The 17,852-nt window shown below is 42.1% G+C and overlaps 1 protein-coding gene across 1 annotated transcript; it reads right to left on the minus strand.

Moving 5' to 3' along the window:
* Positions 1–764: 764 nt before the first annotated feature.
* On the minus strand, positions 765–17,639 carry LOC146174383 (uncharacterized). The gene is made up of 5 exons (XM_084583169.1): positions 15,475–17,639; positions 11,539–11,799; positions 7,970–8,293; positions 7,255–7,443; positions 765–1,462 (listed from the first exon to the last, which is right to left on the minus strand). The coding sequence occupies exons 1-5, from the start codon at positions 17,393–17,395 to the stop codon at positions 1,266–1,268; spliced, it is 2,892 nt and encodes a 963-aa protein (XP_084439295.1). The 5' UTR covers positions 17,396–17,639; the 3' UTR covers positions 765–1,265.
* Positions 17,640–17,852: the final 213 nt, after the last annotated feature.

Raw genomic sequence — 17,852 nt, forward strand, 5'->3', positions numbered from 1 at the left:
AAAGAAATTTTCCGGGTCGTGACAATATCTACAGTGACAGAATTGTCAACGACTTTCTAGTTGCATATTTAAGACGTTTGCTATTTAATGTCCAGTGGTGTGTTTACAATGCGCAGGCTGGGACGATTCTTGCCTACTCTATTGCAAAAACGTTTATGGCTCTAAGCAGCAAGTAAGAGAGTAGATAACTAGGCATCTCACAGTAAATTATTGTAGTCTAACGTACGACGTAGATCATCTGGTCAAGGTGAAGAATTGCTAACACCAGGACTGGTTCACTGACCAAATAAAAATCTAAAATGACATCTCGGGTTTCTTGCGTTGCATTTGGTGAGAGTAAGACCCTTTCGCGGAAAGCGGAAAGACATTTGTTCTGGGTATATAAGCCTTCTCGAATCTTCCGAGTTTGTTTTGCTATGCACAATGGCCCGACGACCCGGAAAGTAATTTTCTCCTTTTACACCGTCAATGACAAAATCCTGACATTAAAAGAAATTTCTTGTGTTCGAACTCAAATTTCGAAGAAAACTCATGTCTTAAGAGCGGCCTATGCTGCATGTTTACCTAACGTAATTACAGTAAATTAGATCAATGAACTTCCTGCACTATTTTGAGTTGGACAGCCGAAAGGCAGGATGTCCTCACAAATTTTATGACAAAATACATTAATACGCTCTCTGTGTGTAAAACCTGAAACAGTGGCTGTTAGCAATGACAAAATTGGCAAAAGCGAGAAACGCTTCGCCAACAGCAATAATGGTCACAAAGGTATGAACGGTAAGTGTGGGCTTATAGAAATTTAATGCACCTTCAAAGCGTTTTGAAGAATGTATAATTGTAATATCATATTCTCAATATTTTAAATTATTGTTCCGGGAGCTCATAAACATTTTGTAATGTGAGGGAACCTTCTTCGGTGCGTGGCTACCAGTTTCCCCCATTTGGCATGCATATTTCCAACGAATGCTTTTATCACTTCGAGACAGTGTCTTAATATCAGAATAGCGAAAAAATTCTGACAGTGTGACAGATTTAATGCACATACTCCAAATGCTTATTTAAAACTTTAATTGAAAACAAGTCATACGCGGAACCTAAATGGGAGGTTATATATTTGCACAACCAATAGCGAATAAAGAAAATACCGGATAAAGAAACTGATCAGTTATGCTGGAAAGAGGATGAGTGAATGTACTGTTCACCGTTATTTTCCTTCGTGAAATAACTGGGTCAGAAGATATATTGTTTCCAAAGTACATTTGGAGTCACATACAGCTCGGCAACCGACCCAGCCACTCTCCCTCGTAACACGTAGATCTCGACATTCCGGTGAGCATGCGTCCACTTTTGCAGCTGTATTCGACTTCGAAACCAGAATCGTACCACTGGCGATCAGGTTTGATGATTAGGCTTTCGGGAACTTGCAGTCGTTGGCAGGCGCCTTCGGGAGGGATGAATTTTTCTGCAATGAAAGAAAAAAGATATATATAAAATAGTCGGCAATTGCGAAACATACTTTCGGCTTAAGCAGTATTTTACTTTCTAAATCGCCATAATTTTACTATTGCTATGCAGTTTCGAAAATATACGTAGAATTAGTTTCCATGACAACGCGGTTCAACGGATGGGAAGTATTATGCTTACGCCCATCATTGTAGTTTTCGTCACGTACTTCAGAATGGTTGATTTTGAGAGCACTCTTATTTCTGAAATTTTTGGAATATACAAGAACTTGTACACTTTCTCTGCCCAAATTGTATGTAAACGACTTAATAACTCAATTTCGGCATACTTCCGTACAATGAAATAAGCTTCTCAAGAGCGTTGTAGGAAGTAAAATGGGTTCCACGTTTCAGTATTTTTTGTAATACAGTGTAGCGCAGAATCATGTCATTCAGATTAGCTTCCCTTTTATCGGGCATTACAGTACATGTTATAGTGTACCCACCCTAAACTGTGTTCTGAATGCCTTGAAGACTCTTACAATCGAAATGGTTTTTTGGTGTTGTGTATTTTGCTTTTGTACTGATTAGCAACTTTGCTTGGCTGTTTTGACTTGTCACATGCTAATTTCAGCATATAATTTCACACAAGTATACATTAGAAATATAGACATTAGATTGTTCAGGTACTTGCATAAATAAAAATGGAGAAAAATTATACCAGTTTCGGCGCGAAATGTACTACGGAAAACACATGATTGATGATTCTTTTTTCAAGTTTGATACCAGCGGTACCTTACTACCTTTGTTTCCGTTTAGAATCTTCCTCAACAAACCTGTATTTTTTCTGATGAGCTGAAGCGTTTTATGACATATCTCTCACCTCCACAGATACCTAAAGGGTGTTTTATGCAATAAGCCACAGCTGCTTCTACCTGCTGGAGTTCTTCGCGGGCACTATCACTCACCTGGAGGACATGTATCATAGGGTGAGTAATTATAATGTTAGCGCCATGGTTAAGTTCCTGTCCTCTATTAATGGCCTCTCAAACAATGAAAAAGCCATCAGGCCCCCTTGGATAGCAGCAATATTATTTCGTCAAAATGTTCCCGGAATGAACTAGGTACAACATGTTTGGCATTCGGTACCCATCAGTGCAGAATGGCTTCAGTACATTGTGCAATAATATACCATGATTGGCAGGATGAAATGAGGTTTATCACCGCGAAGCGCTCTTATTCTCTTTTGGCTGTTTTATAGCTTTTATTTTTGCATTTGCTAGCAAGATGTGGTATAGATAACCATATGGCCCGCAGAATTTGCCAAGTAGGGAGGGCTGGGAGGCGGCCCTGTCCAGCTCGAACCTGGAGGCCCAGCGTGTCCTGGTCCAGAGAGCTCGGCGTCCCGGAATAGGGTCTGCCACTCAGCTCTACAACAAAACGCACCTCCCTTCCCAAATCATATTATCGTAATTAAATGTTTCTCCTTTTAATTACGATGATATGATTTATTGTTTTCGCCTCCTCGCCCCGCCGGGGTGGTGCAGTGGTAAGACGCCCGACTACTGTGCCGGAGTACCCGGGTTCGAACCAGACCTCGGCGGCTGCGTTTCGATGGAGTCGAAACGAAGAGGCGTCCGTGTGCTCTGCGATGTCAGCGCACGTTAATCCCAAGGTGGTCGAAATTACTCCGTAGCCCTCCACTATGGCTCCTCTTTCCTTCTTTCCACTTTCTCCTCCACCTTCCTCCCTTCCCTTACGGCGCGGTTAAAGTGTCCACAGAAAACAAGTGAGACAGTTACCGCGCCTTTCACTTCCTATAAATCAATGTTTTTTTTCTTCTCCTCCTTCACCTTTTTTAGGACGTTGTTGTTGTTGTGGCTGTAGGAAGAAGGAAAAGAAAATGCACGGGCCTGCTACTGGCTCTGTAGCTGACCCACCTCCGCTGCCTCGTGCAGACAGAAGAGAAAATAGAGAAGAAAGAAAAGGGAGAGGGAAAGAAAAACGCGCACCGCAGCAACAGCCGTCGTCCACCACCGAAGCGGTGGCGGGTGCAATGAGGGCCTACAACAGATAAAAATTCGGTTATTTTTTTTACGACGTGTGCTTCCTATAGCGAGTCTAGTGAAGTTGATTATTCTTTAGGCTTCTTTAGGCGTTTCTATCACTTCAAGCCCATTCCTGGCGTCTTTACTCCTATTTTGACATGTATATTTCTTAACAGCTGTATGCAGCGCAGACCTAGCAATGCAATGTAGGGCAATAAACAAAACTGAAGAGAGCCAGCAGGCACGCATCTCGCTATTTATTGCCTGTGGGGAGTATGGGCGCTTTTGACAGTGGCATCAGACATCAGTTGAGTTACGAATCGGGTGCAACAGCAGTGTCGCGCCGAACAGTTGGTGACTGAACCGGTACGCACCTTTCCATGGCGAGACAGAAACCATGCTCTGGTTGAGCAGTCGAGGGTCAGCTGTTAGGCATCACTACAAATCAGCCTACGTGGAACCTGTGTCTAGTTTGAACACGTAGGTAGCTCTCCGTGGCGATACACATTGACCATGGTCCAGTGTAGCAGTTGCTAAACGTCTAGCCTAATGACGTGGTATCAAAGCGGAAAGCCTCTGAAGTGGCGTCGTAGTGGGTCCCATGGGGCGCCATCACTGACCACGCCTCTTCTCCGGCGAATCGAGGTCAAACGAGACTGAGCTTTCAGAACTTGTGTGTTGCAGTACCGACAGTAGAGCACGAGAATAAAAAAAAAAAACACGAGCGACTTTAGCGACTAAAGTAGTGAAAGGCAAAAGAATGAAAAGTCTCCTGTTTAGTGATCCTACCATCTGCAATCTCACACTTGAACGCGCTCCAAGGAACGCCACGCTACAGAGTCATAGCGCACCATTCAAACGCACACTTGGAGAAAGTGACAAATACTGCTCTTTTCCTTCACAAGTCTCATGATGTCTAGCGTTCCTGCCTTCTGGAATCCAACACTTGAACGCGGTCTAAGGAACGCCACGTGACAGGAGCGTTGGCGCACCATCCGAACGCACCGCACACTTGTCAGAGAAGGTGTGACGGATACTGCGTCTTTCCTCCTCAAGTCCTCCAGAACGCTAGACCATGAGGTCTAGCGTTCCTGTAATCTGAAATCCATACTTGAACGCGCTCCGAGGAACGCCACACGACAGGAGCGATGGCGTATCATCCAAACGCACACTTGTCGGAGTGTGTGTAGCTGATACTGCGCTTTTCCTGCAGAAGTCTCACCGGGTCTAGCGTTCCTGTCATCTGCAATAATATATTTGAACGCGCTCCAAGGAACGCCACGCGACAGGAGCGACGACGTATCATCCAGACGCACACTTGTCGACGAAAGTGTGACAGACAATGGGTCTTTCCTCCAGAAGTCTCTTGTCTAGCGTTCCTGCCATCTGCAATCTCACACTTGAAAGCGCGCCAAGGAACGCCACGTGACAGCCGCCGCAAAAGCGGGGACACACTTTGTCTATGACACTATGAGCCATTAAAGGCTTTCGTCCTAAAATTTGGACACATTAAGTATCGCCTCCGTGCAAGAGTGGTACTCCCCTGATGGGGCTGGGACAGGTTTGTCCCCGCCGCTTGCGGTGGCGGCTAGCTTGCCACTGAATTTTGCTGTTGTAGGCCGTCATTGCACCCACTACCGTTTCGGTAGTGGACTACGGCTGTTGTTGCGGCGCGCGTCTTTCTCTCTTTCTTCATTTTTTCTTTCTTGTCTATTTTCTTTTCTGTCGGCATAAGGCACGGAGGTGGCTCAGCCACAGAGCCAGTAGCAGGCCCGTGCATTTTCTTTTCCTTTTTCCTACAGCCACAACTACAACAACGTCCGTGCAAGAAAGGGGAAGCTCCCTAATCCAAACCGCATTTCTACGCTTCCTCCTGCGTTCCATCCACCGCGATGACAGTAGCTTCATGCCCTCTGTGCTCTTTCTGCTTTTCTGAGAACACGCTTTTCACTCCTCTGACGGCGCCTACACCGTTCTTCCCCTAGTGAAAATACCCGCTGCTCTGTTCAACGTCGGTTTGATCTCGTATTGCTAACTAGACCTGCAGATGCAAGAAAAATAGGCAGCGAAATGGTATAACTGCAGACGAAAAGCTTCATGAACTGTGGCATCGCAATTTTCATGCAGAAGGAATAAATTATGGCGCCACATGGAGGTCCCTTAGTATTGCCTGGACAAGCTAATTGCGCCCCGGAATTTCAATTGTTTCATGTGCAAGGTCTCTTCAAACTGTAAGGCGCAACTGAGCCTTCATATTGCGGTGAATTTGAAGCGGTGGCAAAATGTATGCAACCACTTACTGCGATTTCTTAAGGTGTGAGAAAATTTCACTATTCAGGAGCAGATTCTGTAATTAATTCCTGGCCTGACTATATAACCAATTAACCCATTGAGAGTGTTTACTAGAATCGCAAAGCCAGTGCTTAAAAGAGAAGATTTATATTTTTGATCCCCCCTTCCTCAAACAATCGTCGAGAGAGTTTCCACCTTTCGCAAAATATCCACGCCATAAAATACACTAAATGTAAGGTTTTAGAGTTCCTTAGATGATTTGGGTTGAACTATTTAAGTAATTTATGTATCTTCATTATTATCGTAAGAGCAAACGTTTTTCCGCGTAATCTGCAGTGTAAAAATCTTGTTTAATGTCGGAATTAAAATCTCATTTGTTATACTGAAGAAAATCTCAACGCACCGACTCTCTCCTCACACAAGATGAATCTGATTCATTTTTTTTTTTTGGGGGGGGGGGGATTTCATTCTGAACAAAAAGTATGAGTAAGTAGGAAGTAAGTAGGGTCTTTGCTATATTTCTCTTCTTGAAATTTTGGCATTAACTCAAATTCTAATCACAAATGCTATTATAGTTTTGAATATTTTTCTTCCAACTTTAGTTTGCCCCTTTTTTTAACGATTCGATCTCGACATTATTTATTCCCGGTGCCACGGTGTTTAGATGGTTTGGGGAACCTGCTAGTATCAAGGCTGCGAAGTTCATCCTGGTCAAGACAGCCATCGCTAGAAGTAGGGAAGATAAAAAGCCCATGGGGTCTGTTCAATATTAGGCCGCTATTCGACGGAGGCGAAAAGCAAGGCGCCCGTGTGCTGTGCGATGCCAGTGCACGTTATAGAACCCCAGTAGATCGAAGTTTCCGAAGTTTTCCACTACGGCGTCTCCCATAGCCTGAGCCGCTTTGGGACGTTACACCCCACATACCAAAACAAACCAATATCAGGCGCCGTTTAATCTGCCCTATAAAGGATGAATTCAGAACGCTCCAATGTAGAGACCCTAGTTGCATGTGTCTTGCTTCGGGAAGTCATACGCCGAAAATGATTTTTATACATTGTGACGGTGAAAATATTGCGTCTCTGTAGATTCTGACAGGACAGTTTAATTCAAGATACTAGATTTACTCACGATAAATGGCAAATTATTAACGTGAACCCGCAGCAGTTCTTTAAAAAGAATATTTGGATAAAAAGCAATCCAAATATTCACCAAGAAAAACATATTTTGGTCTTGCGATTGCAATTTTCTTTATTGTTTCTATTTCGCGCAAAGTGGTCGCGGTCAGAAACAAATCGCTGTGCATTAACAAATTTATACTATGGTTCATAGCATAACGCAAAATACAGCGCATTATTGCCGTTTCATTTACACAAAAAATTACTGCAATGCCAAGCTTGGTTTATATTTTACTTGGAAAACGATTTACGAGTGTTGAACACACGAATGCTTCCTTTGTGTCCTCACCACTCACCGTTCTCCTCGCAGGTAGGCGCTGGACTAGACCAACCACCGCTGCCCAAGCAGGTGATTTCCTCCGAACCACTGAGATTGTATCCCATGTCGCAATTAAATCGAACATTTTCCCCTACGGCAATTGGTCCCGAAAATGCCATTTCTGCCTGTCCGTTGAGGGGATGCTTGGGTTTCTCGCAAGTCACATCTGCAATCCCAGACACCCCCATCACTATTAAAGCGCACACTGCACAACAGTACAAATGGTCACCAAAAGGTAGCATTGCTGCACAAAAAGCTACGAACAAGTTAGAAAAAAAAAGACCAGCATACCCCCTAAAAAAGCAAAAAACCTGCCGCCAGGTGCCACAAACATTCTCTGGGGCAATTAGACCCTTAATGTGCGATGAGGCAAAAGCCCTTATAGTGGTTTCGCCTCAGTTCAGACAGTACCACATGCATATATTGATTGGCTCTTTGGAATAATTTTCGCTCCTCAGTTGTAGCGGGCATTGTCGCTGATAACTTGTAATGAATAAATAATGCCCAAGTAATTTCAACAGCTTAATGTATATCGACATTAATAATATCACTTTGTGTATCTTACTCTTGTCACGAACGTAACTCATAGCCACTTGTGTACGTATGAAGAGTAATGACGCTGCAAAATAAAAAGTATGTCCACTATCTAAGGCAATTGATTTGCTTTCTGCGTTGCCCATTAACAGCTTTACCTGCTATTTTGATGCTGATGAAATGGCGCTTGCCGTCTTTCGTCTCGCAGCTGTAGGTTCCAGTGTGATCTGGGCTCAAACTCCCAATCTCCATTTGATAGCCGTGGAACGTCTCGTTTTGTATCCACTGGAAGGTTGCATCACGGGGAAATGTTTCATTGTGCCGCCATGAAACTGTTCCTTTGTGCCGAGGGTACAGACACTTAAGCCGCAGTCTACTTCCAGGCCTCACGACCAGCCTTCCTTCATCGTCAGCAGAAACCCACTCTTCATCAAATAGGCCATCATGCGTAATAGACGGTACAGCTTGACTGGAACCATTAGCTGAAAATTTGAAAAAAAAAATGAATTTAATTGCTTTTTTCTGAACGCAAAATAGTATGGTGTTGCAAAATGTGCGGTTAATGAAAAGTTAAGTGTACAATCTTTTAAATGCCGTGCAAAAACAGGCTTTGTAGAATTTACCTGGTGGCTATGAATAAAATGAGCGTCCGTGTCACGCCCTTGATGCATTAGTAAATATGTCCTAATTAGGTTCAACGACTTTTTTGCTAAGACTCGTTAATCACCGGCAGGAAAGGAGAGTTTATGATGACAAAAACAAAAAAAAGGCTCATCTTTTGTCCGAGATGAGATAATTATTCAGGAATAATATGGGCAGAGTACTGACGATGTTTCGTTTGACATGTTCAATTGGAGAGTGTTAATATGGACAAAGATGCGAATGACGCACGAAACTATTCGTAGTATTCATTTCTGTGTCATTTGCATGTTTATCCAAATTAGCACATTTATTGAGCCTTACATATAAAAAAACTTGTAAACACTTTTATTGAGCCTTACATATAAAAAAACTTGTAAACACTTTTTGTTCAAGAAAAGTTATTTCTTCAGAAAGCATCGCGGCAGAGCGCACCGCAAAATGGCAAAGAGAACGAAGTTCCTTTTCTACAATATGGAAGGACATTATGGTAAAAATTACAAACAATTTCATTAGAACTTTAGAAAAGCTTGTTAAGTAAGCTATAAAGAATATTGAATTCCTTTCTTTAGTGTTACATACCTTGTCTATTAAATCCTACATGGCCTAGAAGGTCCAGTATAAGGTTTTCTACTGAGTGATAGGTGTTTATTCTTTTGCATTGTTATAAATTATAATATATATTGCAACTCCTAGAATTTCTTAAAATTTTCCTTGGAGGCTCACAATACTTTGTAATACGAAGCACTAGGGGCCCCTTACATAGTCACCAAAAGATAAGGGTGTTCGCCCTACTAGAAGCCATAACATACAATGGAGGAATACGAGTGTCACCCGCTTCTAGGCTGCTGAGCCGTACAACCAGCTTGCATCCGGCAGCTGCGGTCATGTTAAATGCAGGCATAACACCAAATGAGAAGGTTTCATGTCCTATGTCAGGACGCCAAAAAGACAATCAGGTGGCCGAAATTATTACGGAGCCCCCAATACTGCACTTCACTCTCTCTATCTCCCTCTCTTCTGTTACTCCGAATATCTTTCAGTAAGGTGGGGTGAAACTTCGTTTAGTCAAAACATTCGTTTTCTGAGGTTTTGCATTCATCTGATAAAAACTTTCTTTATCGCCCAGAAAATGTATCACACTTGGGTATTCGCGGTTATAAAAGCTTTGGTTTTCATTTTTCTTCGACACATTGACAGGAAAAGTTGGCGTATCTCAACGTAGTTTCTTCGTTTCCGATACTTGCAGAAAGCAATTCCGGTTTCAGTTCCGGTTTGAAATTTACTCTTGTGAGTAGTACATTTCTAAGCCACTAGGGCTCCTGCTGATGCTCCTTTTTTGCAGAAAACGTTTGTTTATGGCTGGGCGCTAAGCTTTGACGTTATTGATGAAGCACTCAACGAATTACTTTAGGTGAGGTGTCCTAAAACCACATTTGTCAGTCTTAAAACAGCTGAGTCAGCTGTCGCTGATGCAATTTCAAGCTTTTATGATAGAAATGTAGCACAATTAAAGGTGCTGAAACACATAGCAGCCACCCCTGAACCTCTGTGTGTGTCAACTCCAACATCTATAGACAGAAGGCGGGTTCAAAAAAGTGATTTCGAGCTGAAATCTGAAGCAAAACAGAAAAGAAAGGACCGCAGAAACACAGAGAAAGGATATAGCGATACTACCATTTCAAAAGACTACAGCCAGGGAATTTTTGAAGAATAAAATTGTTTGCAATGACTTTACTGGCGTATTTCCCCAAACAACATCTTTGCAGATTTGTGTACCCTTTTCTCGTAAGCGAACAAGGATTGTCCGATATGTTATTCAGTGGCAGTTACATAACGTGAACTAGAATCAATAGCCTAGGTACATTTCTTTTTGATGTATTTTAAAAGCCCAGTCAAAAGAGGAAATTTTCATGCCCCGACAGAAGTAAAAAACATAACAAATCAAGTTTTTACTGTACGCACATAATTTTACTTCCACTTCTGTGAAGTGTTTGTTGGTAGTTTTGCATAAAATTGCAACACTCTCCCTGTAGTAGGTCTTAAGACAAATGTACAATAATAAAAAAAAGAAAAGAACATAGAAACAAAATTATATTTAAAATTTAAAAGTAATCCCCAGCACTAATGTAAGCTGAATTTACCTTTGTCATTCCTTTAAAATTTTATAGCCATAGCTCCTATCAATACTGCAGTACAGCCTAATTTTCAAACTCAATTTCAAAGTCACACCCCACCTTGAGGCATAAACGCAAAACTAAGATATAGAGCGCTACTTTCACTTCAGAAACGCTAACGGCCTTTCTACATCAGCTCAGACACTATGAGTCATATTAGTTGGGAAGCTCCGCTTCAATAAGTTACTTATTCAATATGCATTTTTAGGTGCCTATGTATTGTCTCCCAATATAGAAGCGGTAAATAGAAGGTTTCTGTTCTTGCCGTCATTGCGTCCTGGAAGCATTTTTTTTTCTTTCTTCTTTCCCCCGTAATGTCTAAGAATTTTAGTTAGTGCAACTCTGCAAATGATTTTATTTTGCCTAATTTTGCGCATTTATCAGCAATACGAAAGTTTGAAACTTTCGACTCAGTTTCCTTTAATGGCAGAACTTTTTGCGGGGCTAGTTGGTTCATTGTGACTTGAGTGAAACAGCGCGAAAGACGCCCGAAGGCGAAGCGAAGAAGGGACAGGAAAGAGCGCTGACTGACAACTGAATTTTATTGAACGAAACTCGTACAATATATAGGAAGGCAGTGGAAAAGATAATCAGATGCCGGCAACGTCACATGGTGGTAAAGATCCAAAAAGCGATAAAAACATAACAGGGTGATAAAGCTAAAAGTCTGCTGAGCTAAAAGTCTGAGTTTCGTTCAAAAACATTCAGTTGTCAGTCAGCGCTCTTTCCTGTCCCTTCTTCGCTTCGCCTCCGGGCTTTTTTCGCGCTGTTTCACTCAAGTCCTTTAATGGCCGTGGGCGCCACCACTATATGTAAAAACCCGAATTTTGACCAAGCATAAGCACCGTTTTTTAATACATGGGCTGTATGGGAATTTTGGCAACTGATAATATTAAAGACATTGTACTTACCTAGCATCTGCTGGATTGTTGGCAGAGACTCGCAAATAGGCGGCGGACTCGACCAACGACCGCCTCGGAGGCAACGCAGTTCACGCGTCCCGATGAGCCGGTGTGTCCCCGCGGGTACGCAATGGAAACGCACTACTGTTCCCGTGGGCAGCGGTGTACTTGGTAGGTTAGGAGCACGGAATCTGCCGACGTGTTCTATGCCTAGAACGAGGTGCTCGTCTGCTGCGAGCACTTCCACACCTGGGCAGCCAGCGTTGTCGTCTGCGAAAGGTTAGCAGGTAATTGATGGTTAGAGTTAATGCATCCTTCCGCCCTCAGTAAACGTCACTGTATGTCACTAAAGCCGCTGCACGGACGAAGCCAGCTAAGAAATTGAACATGGGCTCCGAAATTCGGCTCTTATAAGATGTAAAAATCATATTCTGAGTGCAAAGAGGTGACAATTCGATTTCCACAAGGGCGACAGATACTGCGGCTTTCCTTTCCTTTCAACCAATTATTATTATTATTATTAATATTAATATTATTAATATTATATTATTATTATTATTATTATTATTATTATTATTATTATTATTATTATTATTATTATTATTATTATTATTATTATTATTATTATTATTATTATTATTATTATTATTATTATTATTATTAAGCTTCCACCTCAAAAAATGCAAATAATGACCAAATATTTCGCTTAATAATTGTCTGGCAAGGTATTAGGTAGTATTCTATTGTACTGAGTGACAACAACGGAGCAATCGTTGCCAAAATTGCGGAATGCAAAACACACAAGCACAACACGAATTATTTCTATTTCCTCTTTTTACTTGTAGAAAATGAATAAGGGCTAACAATGGTTTTACCTCTTTTTACAGTAGGATTATGGCAGTGTAGACATTTTTGAGACCACCTACTACTGACATCCTATGTTTTATGACATGGGCATGCTATGCCATATTTCTGCTGTATTGACACTGAAAAATTATTTTTACAATATTTCTTCTCCATAAAACCTTGCATCACTCGTAATGATGCACTCTGTACGTTGCATGGGAATCCAGTCTGTTAGGCAAGTTCTGGTGCCTTGTGCGAATCTAACCAAGACATAATGCTTTTGGGACGGGTCTGTGGGCCTGCAAGTCGAACCTATTCAATCTGGGTACTTCTTTGAGCATTTACCCAAAGCCCATTAAGATTTCCGAGTTTATCGGAAGGAATTTAGACGACGTATAATTACTTAATTATATTTTTAAATGAATAATAATATTATCACGACGTCAGTCTCTATGACGAAGAAAGGGGATTTACAAAATGCTCGGTAACCGCCACTCAACAATAACAAAAGTTATAATTTCAGTTGGCCGAGCAAATTGTCTTAAATATTTTCGAAAGTAATAACTAAGATATCTGTTGTGCGAGGATTATTGCAGCACGTTTAGGCCCTCTCTGTTGGTGCTATGAGCTTGAGGGTGTTATGACCGCTTAAAACCGCAAAAGGCGAAGAAAACTGGATAAATATGAAGGAAAACGAAAACGTTTACAGAACAAAAATTATGATGAAATGCGAGCACTCACCAAGATCTAAATAAGAATGTGCAGACTAGTGTACATACAGAAACAGTACACAGAATGGTGGCGAGGGGGATGAAAAAGGGAAACAACATAACGAAGACAGATCACGGACGGATAGTATAAGGTGTCCTCCCAGGGCTATTATTGAGTTCTGAGATGTGTTTGAAGGCAAGCGGAGACTGCACAGATGTTATAGTTAATCAAGAATTTCTTTATAGATCAGGAGTGAACCAGTTTTCTGTTAACTTCCGAGTTTCGGGTGCGAATGTTTGAGTACGTGAAAAATGGCCAGCTACCCCGAAGATTTAAAAGGCTGCCATAGAAAACTTTCTGGCCAAAAGCGTTATAACGGGAAGCAAGAAGTATGGGCATCTATTTGTAAATCGGGTGATGGTCTGTGAACTGCTGAAAAGCTACTTTAGGTAGTATGTACGCCGTGTTCCCGAGTACTGAAATAAAGTGTTGCCAACTTGGGTTTCATTCTTTAGTATCCAGAGGTTATTCTATTATATAGCACCTTTTTCAGTTATTCAAACTGAGATACGTATGGCGGAGTCCTGTATAGAAGTAATACAGGACCAGCAGATAGGCGGCGATGTCCCCTGTGAATGAAATATATATGTAATAAGCTGTGTTCGGGGAATTAAAGAGGTCATTACGTTTTGAACACCCCCGCTTATATCACTTCGCTCATGACCTCCTAACTGATCTCCTCGCCCTCCATGTAAACTCAGTGGGTAGAGCGACTGCCACATATTAGCATGGTCCTTTTTTGGAAGCCCTTACAAGGGCAAATTTTTCATCCACGAGGTTTTAGTGCAAGCCGAACAGCTTTTCTTTATAGCTTTAAGGCACTGTTTGGAATCTGCTATCCAGCAATCTCTATTTATTATTAGCCTATATTTCCAGAGGAGAAACATGAAACTAATAGGAAAGAAGTCTTCAGAAGAGAGAGTGGGAAGGAAAAAATTATGGGAATTCAGTATAGCAGTGTAGAACGAAGATACCAGGTTAAGGAGGGTGAAGAAGTTAGTGAAGTTAGTGTTCAACACTGAAAAATATAAAAAACAATATGTACAGACTTTTCATTGGCATTATAGAATAGAGCCGTTTATAAAGTGTACTGCTTACGTTTTTAATAAGAGAAAAATCACTAATGAATGAAGAACATTAAAACCACTTAGGAGCTAATGAAGTACAGGAAAAGGTGTCAGAGGTAACAAGCCTAAGGTAACCAACATACGAAAATATGATTCAGAAAGTATCAACTATCAACTAAATAGAAGAGGTAGCATAAATGGGGGAAGAACAGAGTAGACATAATAAATACCACGCACGCTCGAAGTGAACACTTGAAATCTTTTACAAATATTGACAATGTAATTAAAGTGTACCATTAAATGTATACGGAATAGCTGAGTCGCAAATATATAAGTATTAATGACGGACGTAGAAATGTCGACAAATGCAACAGCTCCCAGGTAATGAAACGATAGGTGCATAAAGATTCTCAACCAATTCAAATCAGTTGCGGAGCGGTTTACGACGAAAATTTAAATATCCGAGGTACATAATTTCTTTCACAATACACTAGCACTGGCGTGGCGCGGCTGAATGAGCCTATTTTATAGCACAGATAATTGGTCTCTATTCAAGACGCAAAAAAGCAAACCAGGTAATTTCTTTTCGCTAGCGTCAGAGAAATTATAGTTCAAAATAGAAGGAAGCATTATGCAACCGAGTGGTCGTCATGCATGGATAGAACGGAATTGCAGGGACGTGAGAAAATACGTGTCTGAGAAATTCTTGCATAATAAGTATTCCTATCCTTTTTTCCCACTGGGCTGTCTGAAGACACCTGTCGAATTTGTAGCAGACTTATGATTTTCAAGGATAGGAGATATCTCAAACGCACTGGGTCCCATGCGACTTGGTCTCCTTTGTACCGGAGATGAGCAGAAAGAATTATAGTTTCCTCTGCAGCCATAATGTAGAAAACCATTATGCAACACAGAAAGTTCGTATTTTCTCACTTGATAAAAGTTTCTAACAGTATCCACAGTGCCACATTTCTAATAGCGAGTATGCAGCCTTGTACAAGGATTGTCGTGGCTTTACTTTCCGCTCTAATAATTAAAATGTTCAGTTTTCGATTTTTCTGAAACCTACAATCTCGTACTGGTACTAAAATCTAGTGATGTGAAGCATTACTGTAGACGAGCCTGCATTAATGCTCGAAACCTCTCCGGGCATGTATTGTAGCAATTCATACATGTTGGGTCATGCTTAATGATGAACAAATATATTGCAAGTAATGACAGATGGATTGAAACATGTATTAGGCATGAATATTATAATTACCAGGGTGCCAGCCTTGAATCCAGGGGGTAATTGACTTTGTGACGTTCTGCATGTTCTCTTTCAACTTTTCTACTTCAGCAGTAAACAATCCCTTTAGTTCGTCGGTTCCTCTCTGTAGCTTGATGTCTCCAGCGATGACGTTATCGGTGACGTCTCGACTGACCACTTCTAACCACTCAGTGACATTATTTAAACTCTCTTTCAACTCCCGGGTTACCGACAAAAACTCTTGGATGCGTTGGTCAAAGTTACTAACTGGCGCTTCTAGCCATTGACTTAGGTTCCTAAACTGGGAATCCAGTTCCATGAACTCTTTTGCAGCTGTGTTTCTCACAGATTCGTTAAGTGCTAACAGTTCAGTCCGCAGTGAAGACAGGGTGTCATTGATACGAGAATAATAGGCCTCGCTGAAACCGGAGGTAGCGAGACGGTGCTCTGTAGCTTCAATACGACTGAGTGCGCTCTCTAATGTTGCCCATACAGAACTTGTATTGTGTGGGTCCTCAAGGGGCCGGCCGTCGAGTTCTGTTAACACCCAATGTCGGAATTTTAGCAGGGTGTCATTGACAGCTTCACTCATGTTGGCAATAAGCAGCTGTGCTTCACTGAGGGCGTTTGTATTCATTGCTATGCGGCTCGAGAGCAATGTGTGAAGCTGGGAGATATTGCTGTTCATGAGAACCTTGTAATCTTCAAGCTGTGATACCCTCTCTTCCCACTCGGCATCTTTCACGTTGTTTTGCAGATTTAGGAGCTGCTGAGCGATAACATGTATGGCGTGTTCAATTGGCAGCTCTTCGCTATTCCATTCGTCGCTTTTGTATAAGTCGTCACCGGAGAGATTACAAGGACCCGAAAATGTCGCCAATCCAGATTTGTTGGACGTGGAGTATTCCGTGCAGCCGATCAGATCGCTTTCATTCATCATAATCGAGAAATTTCCATTAGAGCCAACAAATTCGATTTCTCGGATACCGTCGAATGCACTGTGATTTAAGCTTGCATCATTTAAAAAACTGTGGGAAGCATATCCGGAATTGTAGGTCTCATTAGCACTGAGGACACTCTTGACATTTCGAACAGACTTATTATGCAAGAACTTTGAGGAATGGTTACTAACTTTTTGTGATTGAAGAGGATAACCTTTCCATTCGCCATCGTAATTCTCCTCGCCAGAACGTTGTTCAGTTGATAACGCACCCGAAGCATTGTTGGCTGTAATTGGAGTGGATGAGTTTGCAGCGTTTTTGCTTTGAAAGATGTTGTTCTGCTGCTCCGCGTGTTTGTAGCTTTCCTGTTGCGCGGAGAAGAGTTTCATGACGCGATGCCCAACTTTGTCTAAGCGCTCGATCTTATCCAATGTTCTTGGAAGAGAGGCCATCATCTGTCGTACTTCAGGAGTCAAAGCGTCGGCCAGCAACTTAGCTTCTGCATGGATGGCAGTGATGGTTTGGTTGGTTTGCACCCTATCCTGGGGCAAGGACCGCTTCACTTTTTCTACATCTTCGCGCATTCTCGTGCGCTCTTGCTTGATTTCACTCAAGTCTTCTTGAATCCGCCGTATTTTGTTTTCGCCCTCCTGAATCTTTTTATGGACTTCGTCGAGACTTGTCCCTGGTATGGTTTGCACCAAGTTGGACACCACATTTTGACCTTTATTTTGCATGGCGTTGACCGTATCCTGCAAGTCTCTTATATCACCTGGAAGTTTGAGTTCGAGCATCATAACCCGGTGTTCAAGACTTCTTGCTGAGCTGACGTGGATGTCTAGCAGCTTAAGCCTCTGTTGAATGTTTTCCAGCGCATCAACGATGTCTGAGCAGCACTCACATGAGCTTTTCATCATCCTTACGCAGGTTGGCAGACTTAGAAGGAGTATCGCCACAAGCACTTCACAAATATATTCCTTTGCACTTGCCATCACAGCTGGAAGTTGTTAGCACGTACGACTGGCGCATGCGCACTAATAAAACCGGACGCATCGAAACAGCCACATTTCTTACGCTGATTATGCAAAAGCGGCGGTACTCATCTTGCGGAAAGGCACACAAGGAATACGTCACGGTGGGATCCGCAACGAACTGTACGGAGTCAAGCAACTGGCATCGGACGGCACTAGGACTCAGTCTTATCTGAAGGCCACGCTGGTAACGATACACCACGGAAATCATTCGCCGAGACGGGCGTTGCTCTGCCTTGCGATAAGCGTAGACGCGCAAAAGCGCTGGCTCCTTGCCTAAGTTAATTATTATGCAGAGTCAAGCTTCTTTATCCCTTTCTCTGCGGGATCGTGAAACACTAGGAAGGGGACGTACCGGTGTTTCATAAGTGATTGCCAATGCTGCCTTACTCACAATGCTGGTTGCCGCCAGGAAATG

The sequence above is a fragment of the Amblyomma maculatum genome, chromosome 11 (assembly GCF_055883805.1).
Source record: "Amblyomma maculatum isolate TAMU_Amacu chromosome 11, ASM5588380v1, whole genome shotgun sequence".
NCBI lineage: Eukaryota > Metazoa > Arthropoda > Arachnida > Ixodida > Ixodidae > Amblyomma > Amblyomma maculatum.

Bases quoted from the DNA above. Each gene is read 5' to 3' on its own strand.
- LOC146174383 (XM_084583169.1), bottom strand. From the start codon at position 17,395: ATGGCAAGTGCAAAGGAATATATTTGTGAAGTGCTTGTGGCGATACTC. The intron at 11,800-15,474 runs GTAATTATAATA...AACCTTTCGCAG, and splicing joins GATTCAAGGCTGGCACCCTG to ACGACAACGCTGGCTGCCCA. The intron at 7,444-7,969 runs GTAAAGCTGTTA...CTGGGATTGCAG, and splicing joins CATCAGCATCAAAATAGCAG to ATGTGACTTGCGAGAAACCC.